At 63.4% G+C, this 13,997-nt stretch overlaps 2 protein-coding genes across 2 annotated transcripts in view; one reads left to right on the top strand and one right to left on the bottom strand.

Moving 5' to 3' along the window:
- Nucleotides 1-5,901: 5,901 nt before the first annotated feature.
- Nucleotides 5,902-10,909, top strand: SNORC (secondary ossification center associated regulator of chondrocyte maturation; the record flags this gene model as incomplete). Its single annotated transcript, XM_056121502.1, has 3 exons — nucleotides 5,902-6,037; nucleotides 9,568-9,750; nucleotides 10,800-10,909. Coding segments are annotated over 3 exons (429 nt in total), but the record flags the coding sequence as incomplete, so codon positions are not given.
- A 1,065-nt stretch (nucleotides 10,910-11,974) lies between these two features.
- Nucleotides 11,975-13,997, bottom strand: part of NGEF (neuronal guanine nucleotide exchange factor) — a 37,603-nt gene continuing 35,580 nt past the window's right edge. The window contains exons 10-13 of the mRNA XM_056121921.1: nucleotides 13,763-13,918; nucleotides 13,312-13,391; nucleotides 13,089-13,193; nucleotides 11,975-12,595 (exon numbers count right to left, since the gene is read on the bottom strand). Of these exons, the coding sequence (XP_055977896.1) occupies nucleotides 12,405-12,595; nucleotides 13,089-13,193; nucleotides 13,312-13,391; nucleotides 13,763-13,918 (532 nt within the window). The 3' untranslated portion in view covers nucleotides 11,975-12,404. The remainder of the gene's footprint in view (nucleotides 12,596-13,088; nucleotides 13,194-13,311; nucleotides 13,392-13,762; nucleotides 13,919-13,997) is intronic.

Genomic DNA, 13,997 nt, shown 5'->3' on the forward strand with positions numbered 1-13,997 from the left:
AATTAATTCCTGGCGGTGCTCGGGGGACCCTTCGGGCTGCTGGGAATTGAACCTGGGTCGGCCACGTGCAAGGCAAACGCCCAACTCGCTGTGCTATCACTCCAGCCCAAGGATCTAGTATGTTTTCAAAAGCCTGCTGTCTGAGCATGGCTGGACTTCAGAATTTAAGGCCTCGAATTTGTCATTGAGCACCAACTGCAGTCTGAAGTGACAGAGGGCACAGCTGGTGGGACACTGGCCTGGCACACGGCAGAGCTGGGTTCCATGCCCGGCATCTCATGGTCCCCGAGCCTCGCCTGCCAGAGTAAAGCCTGAACACCAACTGGTGGCTCCCCCCCCACCCCCCCCCCCCCCAAAATTTCAACTCTTGTTTACAGCCCATGTAGTCGCCAGACTATAAAGTGACACGTTCGATCTGTTAGTTCCTGTCTTCAGTAGCCTTGTGTCACAAATCTCATTTTCCACTCAGCTCCGACAGAGGGGTGAATCCAGGCCTGGAACCTGTCGTTGAGGGCCCATTTCTCAGAACCATCTGAGGGCCAAAGCAGTGAGATGCTGGCCTGGCCAGAAGCAGTTCACAGCAGAGACCAAATGCAGGAGTTGGCGAGACGGGAATGTGGGAGGTTAGTTACTCAAAACGAAGAAGCTCCCGGCTGCAGGACGGTGCAGTAGTAAGGCACCTGCCGTGAGAGAAGGCAATCCGGGTCCCATCTTATATGCTCAGGAGTGAGCCTTGAGCACCGCCAGGTGTGGACCCAAAACAAAACATAGCGACTCCAACTCAGAGACCAGCCAGCGCTGAAAGAGCAGAGTACTGAGCCTGGAGCACTGTCCAGGGAGGCTCCTGGGACTGCAGTTGCCTTCAGAGGCTGGCTGATATGGGAATCTTCACTTCTGCTTTCTGTGACTGTCCCCACCCCTCCGCCACAGGTGACAGGGCAAGGCTGCTGCTCCTGGGTGGCCTCAGAAGTTGAGGGCGACCACCTCTCCCATCTTACAGTTCCCAGCAATGCCTTCTATCGGCAGATGCTAACTGGAAGCCGACTGGCCAGAGTGAGGCCGCTGAGGTCTGACATTCTGCAGCTCATAGCTTTGCCCTGCTGCGGAGCCCAGGGGCCGACGGGACTGGACGGAGAAGCAAGAGTCATCACAAGTGCAGAAGCAAGTGAGAACATGTTCACCAACCCCCCATCCCCCCGAACCCTGCGCTGACTATGGAACATGCATTTAGAGGCCCAGGGTGGGGACAGACAGGTAAGCGGTGACCACTTCCTCCAAAGGTGCCATTACACAAAGGGTTTTTACACTGGGAAACCAGAAAAGCCGAAATGTGAATGTAGAAGGCTACTTGAAGAAATAGACCAGAAAGAGGCGCGGCCTGACCCACTCCAGGCCTGCCCCCTCCCCAACCATGCAGCTCACACAACCAGAAGCCCAGGGACCCCATGTCGCAGCCTGCACGACCACCGCCAGACCCCACTCCTACACCAGACTCAAGGCACTGCAACCTCTAACCCCCAAACTCACGTCCACGCAGAGAAGTTACTTAATATATATCATACTGGGAGTGGGCTGGAGCGATAGCACAGCGGGTAGGGCGTTCGCCTTACAAGCGGCCAACATGGCCGACCTGAGTTCGATTCCTCCGCCCCTCTCGGAGAGCCCGGCAAGCTACCGAGAGCATTCGATATGCCAGACACAGTAACAACAAAGTCTCCAATGGAGACGTTACTGGGCCCGCTCGAGCAAATCGACGATCAACGGGAGGGCCTTTACCTTTACCTTTTACCTTACTGGGAGTAGGTGGGCTGGAGCAATAGCACAGCAGGTAAGGCGTTTGCCTTGCAAGCTGCCGACACGGCTGATCTGAGGTCGATTCCTCCGGCCCTCTTGGAGAGCCCGGCAAGCTACTGAGAATATCTCGCCCGCACGGCAAAGCTTGGCAAGCTCCCCGTGATATATTTGATATGCCAAACACAGTAACAAGTCTCACAATGTTACCGGGCCTGCTCGAGCAGATCGATGAACAATGGGAGGACAGTGAGAGTGACAGTGGGAGTAGGTGGGGGCATGGCGTTCCTTTTTCACACACTCTACACTGACTTAAATGTCAGTTAAGTAACTCTGGTAGTTTGAGGTGGGGGGAACATACTCAACGCTGCACGGTAAAGACACTAGCCTGAACAGTAGATGTAGTATTGGTAGGTGCCTGGTATCAGCAACAAAATAGATCTGCTCCCAGAGCCTCAGAAACAAATATTCTAACCCAGCGCTTTTTGGCAGAAGCGCATCCGGACTCCGCATTAGGTGACCAGCCGGGGGCCACCCCAGGTAAGAATAGGTTTCGTGCCTTGGCCTGTTCCCCTGACAGCATGAAACCTATTCCCACCTGGGGTGGCCCGGGGCTGGTCACCTAATGCGGAGTCCGGATGCGTTTCTGCCAAAAGCCGCTGGGTTCGGAGATTTGTTTCTGAGGCTCTGGGATCAGGGTTTAAGGTGCTTGTTGAGTAGCCAGAGGACCCGCCAGAGGGCCTATTCGTGGGCGGCAACTCAGGGTCTCGTTGGGGCGGGGGAGGAAAAGGCTGCCCCTCCCCCCATCCCATATCTCCTTACTGCGGGGCCCCACCTGGCTGTCCATTGGCCTCTGGAGGATGGTGGAGTCTAAACCTCCACCATGAACACCCACAGAACTCAAAGAATAATGGGGGAACACAGCCCTACCCTGAACAGACCATGAAAGGATCTAGCCGTGTTCAGTGCATATGAGAAGGCGCTCAACTTAGCCATATGAAGGCTAATCAAACCAAAGATGGGGGGCTAGAGAGATAGGACAGTGGGTAGGGTGCTTGCCTTGTATGTGGCTGACCCAAGTTCCATCCCCAGCATCCCCTATGGCTCCCCGAGCACCACCAGGAGTGACTCCTGAGGGCAGAGCCAGGAGGAACCCCTGAGCATAACCGGGTATGGCTCAAACAAAGAAGGAAAAAAAAACCAAGATGAGAAGGACAGATCCAGAACGATCTCTCGTATGTGGGGTATAAAGAAATAGGGAATGACAGGCTGGGCCTACAGCAAGTAGGGCACTTGCACATGGCCAGGCGGGTTCAATCCTCAGCAGCCCATCTGGTCCCTAGGTGCAGAGCCTAGAGTAAGTTCTGAATACGAAGTCCTGAGTATCTCGGGTGTGGCTCAAAAACAAAACCGGGGCTGGAGTGATAGCACAGCAGGTAGGGCGTTTGCCTTGCACGCGCCAGACCCGAGTTCAATTCCCAGCATTCCACAGGGTCCCCCGAGCACCGCCAGGAGTAATTCCTGAGTGCATGAGCCAAGAGTAACCCCTGTACATCGCCAGGTGTGCCCCCAAAAGAAAAAAAATGTAAGGTATTTACAAACAGTCCAAGACAACAGGACCTGAGAACTGGCCTACAGAGCTGAGATTACCATGGTGGGGGCAAGGGGATGTTGGCTGGTAGGGGGTACTGTGGCGGAGAGTGAGGTGTTGGAACAGTGCACGCATGAAACCCTATCACTGACAGTATTGCAAATCACAGTGCTGAAAAGTAACACACGTGTGCACGCGCGCACACACACATATGCAATACCTTCGTGTCTGACAATGACTAGGGGAAGGGCTGAAAGACCGACAGGGCTAGGCAAGGCACACAGGGTTAGCTGCCAGCTTTCTAAGCGGCTGACTCTGGTTCAACCCTGGCCCGGAATTGTGGTGCCCCCACGCACCACCAGGGGTCGCTGCTGAGCTCTATGGTGTGGCCGCAGACCCTGCCTCAGCTCCCGCGGGAAAGACCCCCGGGCCTGGTTGGTGAGAGAAGCAACTGGAACTCAGCTCTGCTGAGACGCTCACTCTGGGGAGCGTGGGGCAGCATGGGAAATCGTGTCCAAGGCCTGAGCGATGGAACAACAGGGAGGACATTTGTCTTGCATGCTGCAGACCCGGGTTCGATCCCCAGATTCCCATACGGTCCCCTGAGCACCGCCAGGAGTGATTCCTGAGTGCAGAGCCAGGAGTAAGTCCTGAACATCACTAGATGTGACCCAATAAGACCCTCTCTTCCCCCCAGAAAAAAAAAAAGAATAAATACATAGTTGATGCCTAACCAGAGTTGTGAAGGGGCAGATTCGTGAGTCATATCTGAGCGTTCCCACCTGGAAGCAGCCCAAGAAGATGCGTAGACAAAGTGGATCAAAGGGAGTGCACAGGGGGACAGTCGTCCACCAACACTGTCCCTCAGTAGAAGCCCACGTGCCCCGCGCCCCGCAGTGTGGCTGGGAAAGGCTGCTCAGAGGACTCGTCCCCGCTAGGGCAGATGTTTTCCACAGATGTGGATGTGTGATCCCTCAGCTGGTCACACGTCGGCCCGTTCAACCTGGAAACTCCTGAATTCACCAACCCCAGCGCTTTATAGGACTGTTAATGCGAAGGAAAAGTGGGGGGCGAGGATGCTGATGACCCGTGGCGGGCGCTGTGTAGGATGGAAGATGGAGGGGTACGCAGGGTTGCTGCTTCACCAGGAAGGCAGTGCCAGGGACCTGGGCAGGAGCCAGTCACATGGGGGTGGCAGGGGTGGGGGAGGCAAGCCCGTCCTCTGACGTTCAGTTCCAAGTGAGAATCCATGCGGGTTTCCAAGGTGGGGGAGGGACCCTGCCCTTCTGGGTTAGACAGGTCACATGCGGAGTGTACTGAGACGTACAGTTGTATTGCTAGGACGTGAGGAAGGAGGTGCTGGGGCCCAGGGGAGTTGGGGTGCAGGGGACCTGAGGTTGGTTGGGAAGGAAGCTCAGAGGTGCTGGAGTCAGGGGGAGCCGTGCAGGGTGGGGATCCGGCAACCTCAGCATCCCAGGAATCACTGCATTCAGACCAGAGGAGGGTGCTGGGGGTCAGCGTTCAGTGACGGTTTTTCTGGGACGGAACGAGGACGCTCGACAGCAGGGCTGGGGGTCCGCAGCACAGCACCTCCCTCCCCTGCACGTGTGACGCCCTGGGTTCGGGGCACAGCAAACAAGGTGCTGTTTTGTTCTGCTCTTAGAGCACTTCACTGTAGCACTGTCCTCCCTTTGTTCAAGTTGCTCGATTGGACCCAGTAACGTCTCCATCGTGAGACTTGTTGTTACTGTGTTTGGCATGTGGAATATGCCACGGGGAGCTTGCCAGGCTTTGCCATGCGGGCGAGATACTCTCAGTAGCTTGCCGGGCTCTCCAAGAGGCGCAGAGGAATCAAACCCGACTCACCTGGGCCGGCTGTGCACAAGGCAAACGCCCTACTGCTGTGCTATTGCTCCAGCCCTTAGCACAGCAGTAGGGCGTTCGCCTTACAAGCGGCCAACATGGCCGACCCGAGTTCGATTCCTCCGCCCCTCTCGGAGAGCCCGGCAAGCTACCGAGAGTATTCGATATGCCAGACACAGTAACAAAAATACCAAAAACGCTTTATTTAAAAAGAAAAAAAAAACACTTTATCTTTGGGGTGAAGAGGGCCACATTCCTGGCTCTGCCCTCAGGAATCATTCCCGGTGGTGCTCAGGGGACCATCCGGAGTGCCGGGGATCGAACCCAGGCTGACCACAGACAAGGCAAAGCTCTCCCCGCGGTGCTCCGGCTCCGGCCCTGTCCCCGCTCTTCCGCGCGTCCCCTCCCAGCCAGGTAAAGGGAGCCCAAGCCCAGAAGTGGGTCCCGAGTCCCTGCACATACTCGCGGGGCGCTGTAGTCTGTGGAGGCTGGGGAGAGGCGGCCGTTTCCTCTCCCCCTCCTGAGGGTGGGGCGCCCCCGCCCGACTGGGCTCCGGTTCCCTCCCGCGCGCGTGTGTGCGTGGGGGCGGGCACGGTGTCCCAGGAGGACAGAGTTGGCATTGACGAAAGCCCTTCCCAGTCCTTTGATGCCTCCTTCCCGCCGCCCTGGAGTTCCCCAGCTCTGTCCTCCGCACCCTGCTCGCCGGCCGGCCGCGCTCACTCCTCGCCACCATGACCCTCTGCCTGGCCCTGCTGCTGCTGCCGGGGGTCCTGGCCCCCGCCGTGCTCACAGGTGAGGGGGCCCTGGGCTCTGCTGCCGCCCCTGCCCGGCTCCGCTCTGCAGAAGGCGCCCTAGAGATGGGCAGGGGCCAAGTGACAGGGGTGACAGTGGGAGGAGGTCTTGGGGAGCAGAGTTCCAGGGTTATTCCCGGGGTGGGGGCGTCCTGAGGGTGACCCTCAGATTGGAGTGTGCAGAGTCAAGGGTCAGGAGGAATCCCCGACCCAGGGCTGAGGGTTGGGGTTCCCGAGGCCGAACTGAAGCCACAGGGCTGGCGCTGTCCCTTCCCGTCCCTTCCCGCCGGCTTCCAGACTTGGTGCTTGGTCCCACTCAAGCACCTTCTGGGGGGAGCAGGGTCCGGAACCCTCAGCCCCACTGGCGGACTCAGAAGGAGGCCCCGTGGCTAGATCTGGGGCCCAGTGACAAGAAGCTTGGCAGAGGAGCCGGCCACGCTGAGAGCACGACACGGGGTCCCAGGGAACCTGCAAAGGGGTGTCTAGGGTCACCTGTGCCCCGGGGCTCTGGGGCTCAGGGGAGGGGGGGAGTGTGACGGGGACAGCAGGACATGGAGGGGCTGCCCTGTCCCCTCTGTGGTGTCAGGATGCAGACATGGGCTCCTGACCCCTGGGTGTCTGGGACTGGGGAAGTGGCAGAAGGTGGTGGATGGAGGTGGGGGGGTCTCCATCCCCTAGCACCCCACCCCCCCGAAGCTCCTCTCGCCTGGGTCAGGGCAGCTCACGGACACCTGCCTGCTGGTCCACTCCTGTCCGAAGCAGCCAGCTGACCCCGCCCGAGGCCTCAGATGACCCCACAGACACAGCCGGCTGGGTGGGCGTCCTGGAGTGCCACCGCATCTGGGGGGGGGCGGCGGCGTCTCCCAGATCTCCTGCCTCACCCCTCCTGCCTCCTCCTGTCCCGCACAGGCAGGCAGGCCCCTCCCCTGCAGTCTCTGGGGCTCAAGGCTAGAAGGTCCAGGTGTGCCAGGCCCACGAACTGCAGCCCCCCCTCAGCCTGCCGGATGGGGGTCCTGCCCATTGGGGTGGGGTGCGGCGGAGGGGGGCTCAGCGCTCCCTGCTGCTGGCTGCCCGGGCCGCTATGCGGGCTCTGGGGTGGGGAGCAGCCCGGGGCGGGCGGGAGGCCAGGGCGGCATGAAAAGGCCCTTCACGGCCCTCACAAAGGCGCCTGTGAGTTGGGGCGCCCGGCCGCGGGGCCCTGTGGTCGGGGCACGCACTAAACAAACTCTGCACCGACAGGCAGGCGGCCGGCAGGGCCGGCAGTGTCCTCTGGGCCCCTCCTGGCTTCCAGGTCAGCGTGGAGTCGGGGTGGCACCCAGCCTTCTGCTGGCGCGGGCTCCCCGGGGCCTCCCTCCGCTGCGCCCCTCTGCTCCCTGACACTCTCATCCTGTCCCAGGGGTTACCCCCGGTTCCCTGCCACGGCCCGCAGCAGGCCACACAGTTTTCCTCTCTGCAGCAAAAAGGAGAAACCAAGTCGCAGAAGAGCATAAACAAATGCCCTGTTCCTGCCCAGCAGCTGGAGGCCTGAGCGGGGCCGCTGGGCACAGCTCCGGGCAGCTCCCGGGGCATGAGCTGCATCACAGAGCGTGTGGCGGGGTCTGTGGCCGCTGCCTGGCTCACGCCCTGGGGCCCCGGCTTCAAGGGCTTCGGCAGCTGGTTCCCAGATGGGACCCCCGTTCTCCAGGTCGGGAAGGGGGCCCGGGGCCTGAGTGGGTCTTCCGGGGTCTGGTGGGGGCAGGACCGAGAGGTGGGCACGGGCTCTGTCCTTCCAAGCAGGGAGCCCCCGGTGCAGTGCCCTGAGCTCCCGGTCACGTGGTTGCCAAGGAGTGTGGCAGTTGTGGGATAGGGGCTGCCAGTGGTCAGTGGGTGCCCCTTGAAGGGCCAACTGCGGAGGGCGGGGCCTCCCCTGGGCCTCACTAGCTCTGGGAAGGGAGGGGGCCCCTGCTCTTGGGGGTCGGGTGGGCTTGTCGTCCGGCTGACCACAGGCCTGAGGCCCGCCTGCCACTAAGCCCGCTGGCCCCATGCCTCGTGGTTCTTGGTGGCCACCCTGGCCAGAGGCAGCAGCTGGAGGTGAGGGTGCAGGGCGGGGCCTGCTGGCCCAGGTTCTGGGGTACAGCTGGGAGGGGGCCATGGCTTACTGTTTACTTGGGGACCGTCTGAGCTCTGGACCTCAGGGCTGGCCATGCAGCAGGGCACTAAGCCGTGCTCTGTCCAGCCCTTGGGTCACCGCCAGAGGCCAGTGTCCAGAGCCACCCCACCCTCAGGGTGCCCATCTCCGTGGGTGGGCTGGCCAGGGACCCTGTGACACTGTTCTCTCTCGGCCTCCTCTCCTGATCCACTCGGCCCCTCCCCTGGGACCCCCTTTCCAGAGGCGGACCCTTGCCCCTCCATTCTCCCTAGGAGGGTGACAGGGTCAGTCTGCTCAGACCAGAACACCACTCTGACCCCAGGCACCCCATGAAGCCCTCGAGAACAGCCCCCACCTCAGGCTGGGGGTGTGCCCCTCCCAGAGAAAAGCTCTCAATGCCGTGAAGCCCCATCCAGGCCACAGCTGGTGCTGAGACTCCCGGGAAGGGGTGGAAAGCCCACTTTACTTCGGGCCTGACCTAAGTCCTCCTCATTTGGGGCATCCCTAGTTTTCCTGAGCACCCCCTTGGGGAGGCTTTCAGGCCTGAAAGCAGGGGGAGCACAGACAGAGGTCCCGGGGCAGTGGACAAGGACCCCAGCTTCCTTATAGTTCCCAGGGAAACAGAGAGAGACCACACGGGGGGGGGGGGGGGATGAGGCCCTCGAAGCACTGAAGTGGACTCGGGGGGCCCTCAAGCCTTGGTTTCTATTCTGGGCAGCCCAGCAGTTTCCTGCCAAGAACACTGCCCGCCCGTTACCTGCTAAAGCCCAGGGTCGGGGTCAGATGAGGTGAAGTCCACCTCTCTACCAGGTGCCTTGGGCCTCCTATCTGGAAGGACGGTGTTTGTGAGGGGTGGGCGACCCCTCCTCGCCCCCGAATCCTTGAAGGAGGAAGGCATGATGTCATGGACTGCCTGCAGCCTCTGAGCTGTCCTTTCTGTTCTGGGGCCCCTGGGTAGTACCCCAAACCCTGCAAGAGCTGAGAACACAGCAGGGACGACTGAGGAGCGGGTGGTACCCCAGCTGGGGTGGGGGCACCAGTCACTGCCGAGTTTGCACTGACCACAGACACCCCCACACTTGACTGGCTCTACCCAGGGCACTAGGGGGCCAGGGACTCTCGCTTCCGGAGGGGCCACTCTCCTGGTCTCCTCCAAGCCAGACCTACCCTGCCTGCCCTCTGTTCCGGGGCTTACTGGGGGCGCCGGAGTCTCTGCCGAGCTGTGGGGGTCCCAGCTCCGGCCAGTGCTCAGCCCTCCCTGCTGTGCAGAGATCACACCCCTTTTGGCTCAGAGCTGCTCCCTCCTGCCCATCAGCCCGGTAGGGGCCCAGGACCCCAGGTCCACCCCCAGCGCCCTCCCCTGTCCCCGCCGCGACCTGACCCACGCATGCTTGGCCTTGCAGCCGAGGGGCCGCAGGAGCCGGTGCCCACGCTGTGGAACGAGCCCATGGAGCTGCCTTCGGGAGAAGGCCCGGCCGAGAGCACTAGCTACGCCCGTGAGCCCGAGCCCACCGCTGTCGCGGCCCCCAGCGCTACACTGGCCCCTGAGGACCACGACAGCACTGGGCACGTGGACCCTGGTGCAGGTAAGGGGGCAGGACACGAGAGAAAGACGAGGCGGGGTATGGGGGAGGCGGGGCATGGGACAGTCACGGGGGAGGGCCCAGGGGAACCAGGAGTCGGGGTGGGCGGGGAATCCGGGGAGGGGCGGAGCAGGGCGGGGCACGTGGAGAGATCGGGCCAATCACAGGGTGGGGTGGGCGGAGCATCAATGTGAGGGGTGGAGCGTGAGGCGGGGCACCGGGAGGGTTGGGCGAATCATGGGACGTGGTGGGCGGGGCATCAGAGGAGGGGCGGAACACAGGGCGGGACAGCGTGGAGGGCTGGGCGAATCATGGGGCGGGATGGGCGGGGCATCAGTGGGAGGGGCGGGGCAGGGGCGGGGCACCGGGGAGGGTCGGGCGAATCATGGGGCGGGGTGGGCGGGGCATCAGCGGAGGGGCGGGGCAGGGGCGGGGCACCGGGGAGGGTCGGGCGAATCATGGGGCGGGGTGGGCGGGGCATCAGCGGAGGGGCGGGGCAGGGGCGGGGCACCGGGGAGGGTCGGGCGAATCATGGGGCGGGATGGGCGGGGCATCAGTGGGAGGGGCGGGGCAGGGGCGGGGCACCGGGGAGGGTCAGGCGAATCATGGGGCGGGGTGGGCGGGGCATCAGAGGAGGGGCGGGGCACGGGGCAGGGCACCGTGGTGGAGGGACCAGGAGACTCAGGTGGCGAGGTGGGTGGGGCATCAAGGGGCTGGTGGAGCATGGGGAGGGGCACCGGGAGGGCCAGGGAGAATCACGAGGGTGGGGCAGATCACGGGGACGGGTGGGGGGAGCTGGGCATGGGGGCGGGGCGGGGCTCCGGGTACCTTGTGATGGGGCGGGACCCCGGTACCCTTGATGGGGCGGGAGTTGGGTACCCTGTGATGGAGCAGGGCTCAGGGTACCCTGTGATCCTGTGATGGGGCGGGGCACTGGGAGGGGCTCCGGGTACCCTGTGATGGGGCGGGCTCCGGGCGGGGCGCGGCTCCAGTGGGTGGGGGCGGCCAGGACCGGCCGCGCCCCCAGCATGTGCCCCCCCCCGCCCCCGCAGGCTCCCTGGGCCCCGGCGCCATCGCAGCCATCGTCATCGCCGCCCTGCTGGCCACCTGCGTGGTCCTGGCGCTCGTCGTGGTCGCGCTGAGAAAGTTTTCCGCCTCCTGAAGCGAATAAAGGGCCGTGACCCGCGACAGCGCAGCTGAGTCTCCCGTGTGTCCGGGGCCCGGGGTGGGCCCGGGGTGGGGCACGTGCTCGGGGCAGGGGGCTCTGCCCGTCGCCCACCCCTTTCCCGGGGTGGGGGTGGGGGAGTGCGGACACAGCCGCCGCTGCTCCCTGCTTCTGTGCTGGGTGATCAGGGGTGTGTGGGAAGTGGGGTTCTCGTTAATGGGGCGGGGGCCAAGCCCTCCAGGGGGCCCATGAGAGGCTGGGGGCACCGTGCCCGCCCCCGCACTGAGACTAGGGTTCAGATGCCAGCAAGAAAAAGACTGAGGGGTGCCCTCCCCAAGGACCAGAGATAAAAGCTCTTCCAGCCCACCCTCTTCACTACAACCCCTTGGGGTGCGGGGCGAGGGGAAGCCTCCCCCTGGCCCTGGTTCCCCTTGGCCTCCCAGGAGCCCTCTGGACGCTTAGAGTTCCAGTAGGGCTTTACACAGAGGCAAAGGCCTGGGACTGCCCAGGCCCTGAGGGCTCTCCCCCCCCACCTTCTGCCGGCATTTCTAGCCCTGGGTCCCCCACACTCTTTCCCCAAACACTTGGTGGGGTCAAAGCTTCAGTTTGCCAAGACATGGACTCTGACGCCGAGATGGTGTCCTGGCCCTGACACAGGTGACCCTTGGGAAAATTTCCAGCCTCAGAAAAGCTGGGCAGAGGCCAGCCCCGTGCCCCCTCCCCACCCCCCCACCCATGCCCCAGAGGACTCGGTACAGGCACACACGCTGCTGCCCTGGGCCCAGGTGTGCCAGCTGCAGGGACGGCCCCTCCCTTCCCGCTGAGCCATGGACACCCATGCTCAAAGCCGGCCTCCAGCAGGCCTCAGGGTCGCCTTCCCTCAGTCCCTCTGTGGTCACTGGAACCTGCTGCAGCCAAAGGGGGTCTCTCTTCTGCTTACTCAGCCCCACCCCGTGGGCTGTATGGCCCCCGCAGACCCCGACAGGGCTCTGCAACCCCTCCACCCCAGAACCCACACACCATTCCGGGCGCCCTGGGGCGACGGAAAGAGAAGCTCACTGCCCCGTTTTATACATGATGCTTCTTTTAATGCAGCCAACAACGAGGTTTGCTTTTCCTGGACCCATAACCCATCCCAGATGCAGTGGCCGTCACCCCTCACGGCCCCTGGGCTCCCGCAGAGGCCAGAGGACACCGGCGACATGCGGCCCATCAGCCCGAGGAGGGCCACAGGGCTGCGGGCACAGGGCCCGGTCTGGACGGCCTGTCTGCCCTCCTGGTGGGTCCAGGGGCTTCGGGGCACAGAGGGACGCGTGCAGGGGGCAGGAGAGGCACCTCGGCGCCCGCCCGCAGCCTCACCCTGGGTGTGGGGCGCCCGCGGCATGCCGGCCCTGTCACCCTCCAGGAGACAGGAAGGTCCGTCCCACGGATCTGGAGCAGACGTGGCCGAGACACACACGTGGCCCGTCTGTCCCAGCGCCTCCCCCGCGGGTCACTGTCGGCTCCGGCTTCCCAGCTTCCGGCGCTCTTTGTTCTGGCTGCGCTGGGGGTCATCCATCTTGTGCACCCGGAAACACTCCTTGAGGTTCTGGGACCGGATCTTGGGGTTCAGGATCTCCTCGGTCATGGAACTGGGGAACCAGCCTCGCTCCTGGTCATGCAGGCGCTCGCCGAAGATCCAGCCTGCGCGGGGCGGAGCTTGGGGTCAGGAGCTCCCTGGGGGCAGGGGTAGGGGACCCACCCACCCCCAGCCTGGCCTTGTTCCCCACTCTGAAGTGGGGCCTGTGCCCAGGACTAGGACAAACCAAAGCCAGGCTTCTGCTGCGGGGTGAGCCCCTGCCAGAGCCCGCCACAAGCCTGGCCCGCCAGGAGAGGTGACCCCATCCCTGTCAGCCCCCCACTCCACAAAGTGACAGGCCCCACCCCAAGGCCTGGAGGGGGAACCAAGGGAGGGGCTGCATTTTGGGGGACTCTGACCCCTTCCTAGGGGGCGCGAGCCCCATCAGGCCGGGCAGCAGCAGAGACTAGAGCTGGGGGTCAGCAGATCGAGGTTCAACTCAGACACCACCCACCCCGGGGTGGGCAGGCAGAGGCTAGGCCTGAACTCCCAGGGGCCGGACAGGACGTGCCCCGGCCGTTGCGAGGAAAGCAGGGGGCAGGCAGGGGTCTCGCTCACCGTCCTCCGTCTTCTCCAGGATGTTGAGGATATCGGCCAGATCCAGGGTCAGCTCGTCCGGCTGCTGGGACACGTATGGGTGCACGCACTGGACCTGTGGGCAGTCTGGGGGAGGGGGCCAGCCTTATCACCAGGTCCCCGGGGAGCTGAACCCCCACCCCCGCCACGGGGAGTCCACCACTGAGAAGGGGCCGGGTGGGCGCGGAGCTGGGGGCTCCCTTACCCAGAAGCCTGGATGTGAAGGAGACAAACTTGGTCCTCCGGTTGGGGGCCAGCGAAGTCATCCACCGCTTCATCTCACTCCTGGCACGGGGGAGAGACCACACACCTCACCCACAGAGCCCGGGGGTGCCAGTGGCACACGGGGGCCCTGTCTGATGTCCCCCGTGTTTAAAGTCAGCGGAGGGGGGATGCACCCGAGACACCCCAAAGCTCAGCCACACAGTAAAGCACTGGGCGGTCAGCGGCTGGGAAGGGCTGAGGCCCCATGGGGACCCCACTTTGCACCACCACCCTGCACTCAGCTTCTCCCAGGTGGACCCTCTCGTCCCTCTGGGCTGCTGGCCCTCCTGTTCAGAGGGTCCCCAGGAAACAGGCCCAGGGCTGATGGCCCGCCTGGGCGAGAGCCGGGCACATGCGTGCACGTCGGGCGGCGCTGACGCAGCTGCACTCACTGGGACGTGGCCTTCAGCATGTAGGTGGCCTCCCTGTCGTCGGCGTTCTCCAGCAGCCGCAGGATGAACACGTTGGCCAGCGTCTGGCCCTGGTCCTCCAGCTCCTCCACGCGCAGGAGGCCCCGCGGCGCCGAGTCGAACACCTGGAACTTGTCCCTGCGGACCGAGGGGGCAGGCGGGGAGTTTCGCTCCGCTCAGCAACCTCCCCCGGGGGGACCGGACGGGGGTGGGGGTT

The sequence above is a fragment of the Sorex fumeus genome, unplaced genomic scaffold (genome assembly GCF_029834395.1).
Source record: "Sorex fumeus unplaced genomic scaffold, SorFum_2.1 ptg000005l, whole genome shotgun sequence".
NCBI lineage: Eukaryota > Metazoa > Chordata > Mammalia > Eulipotyphla > Soricidae > Sorex > Sorex fumeus.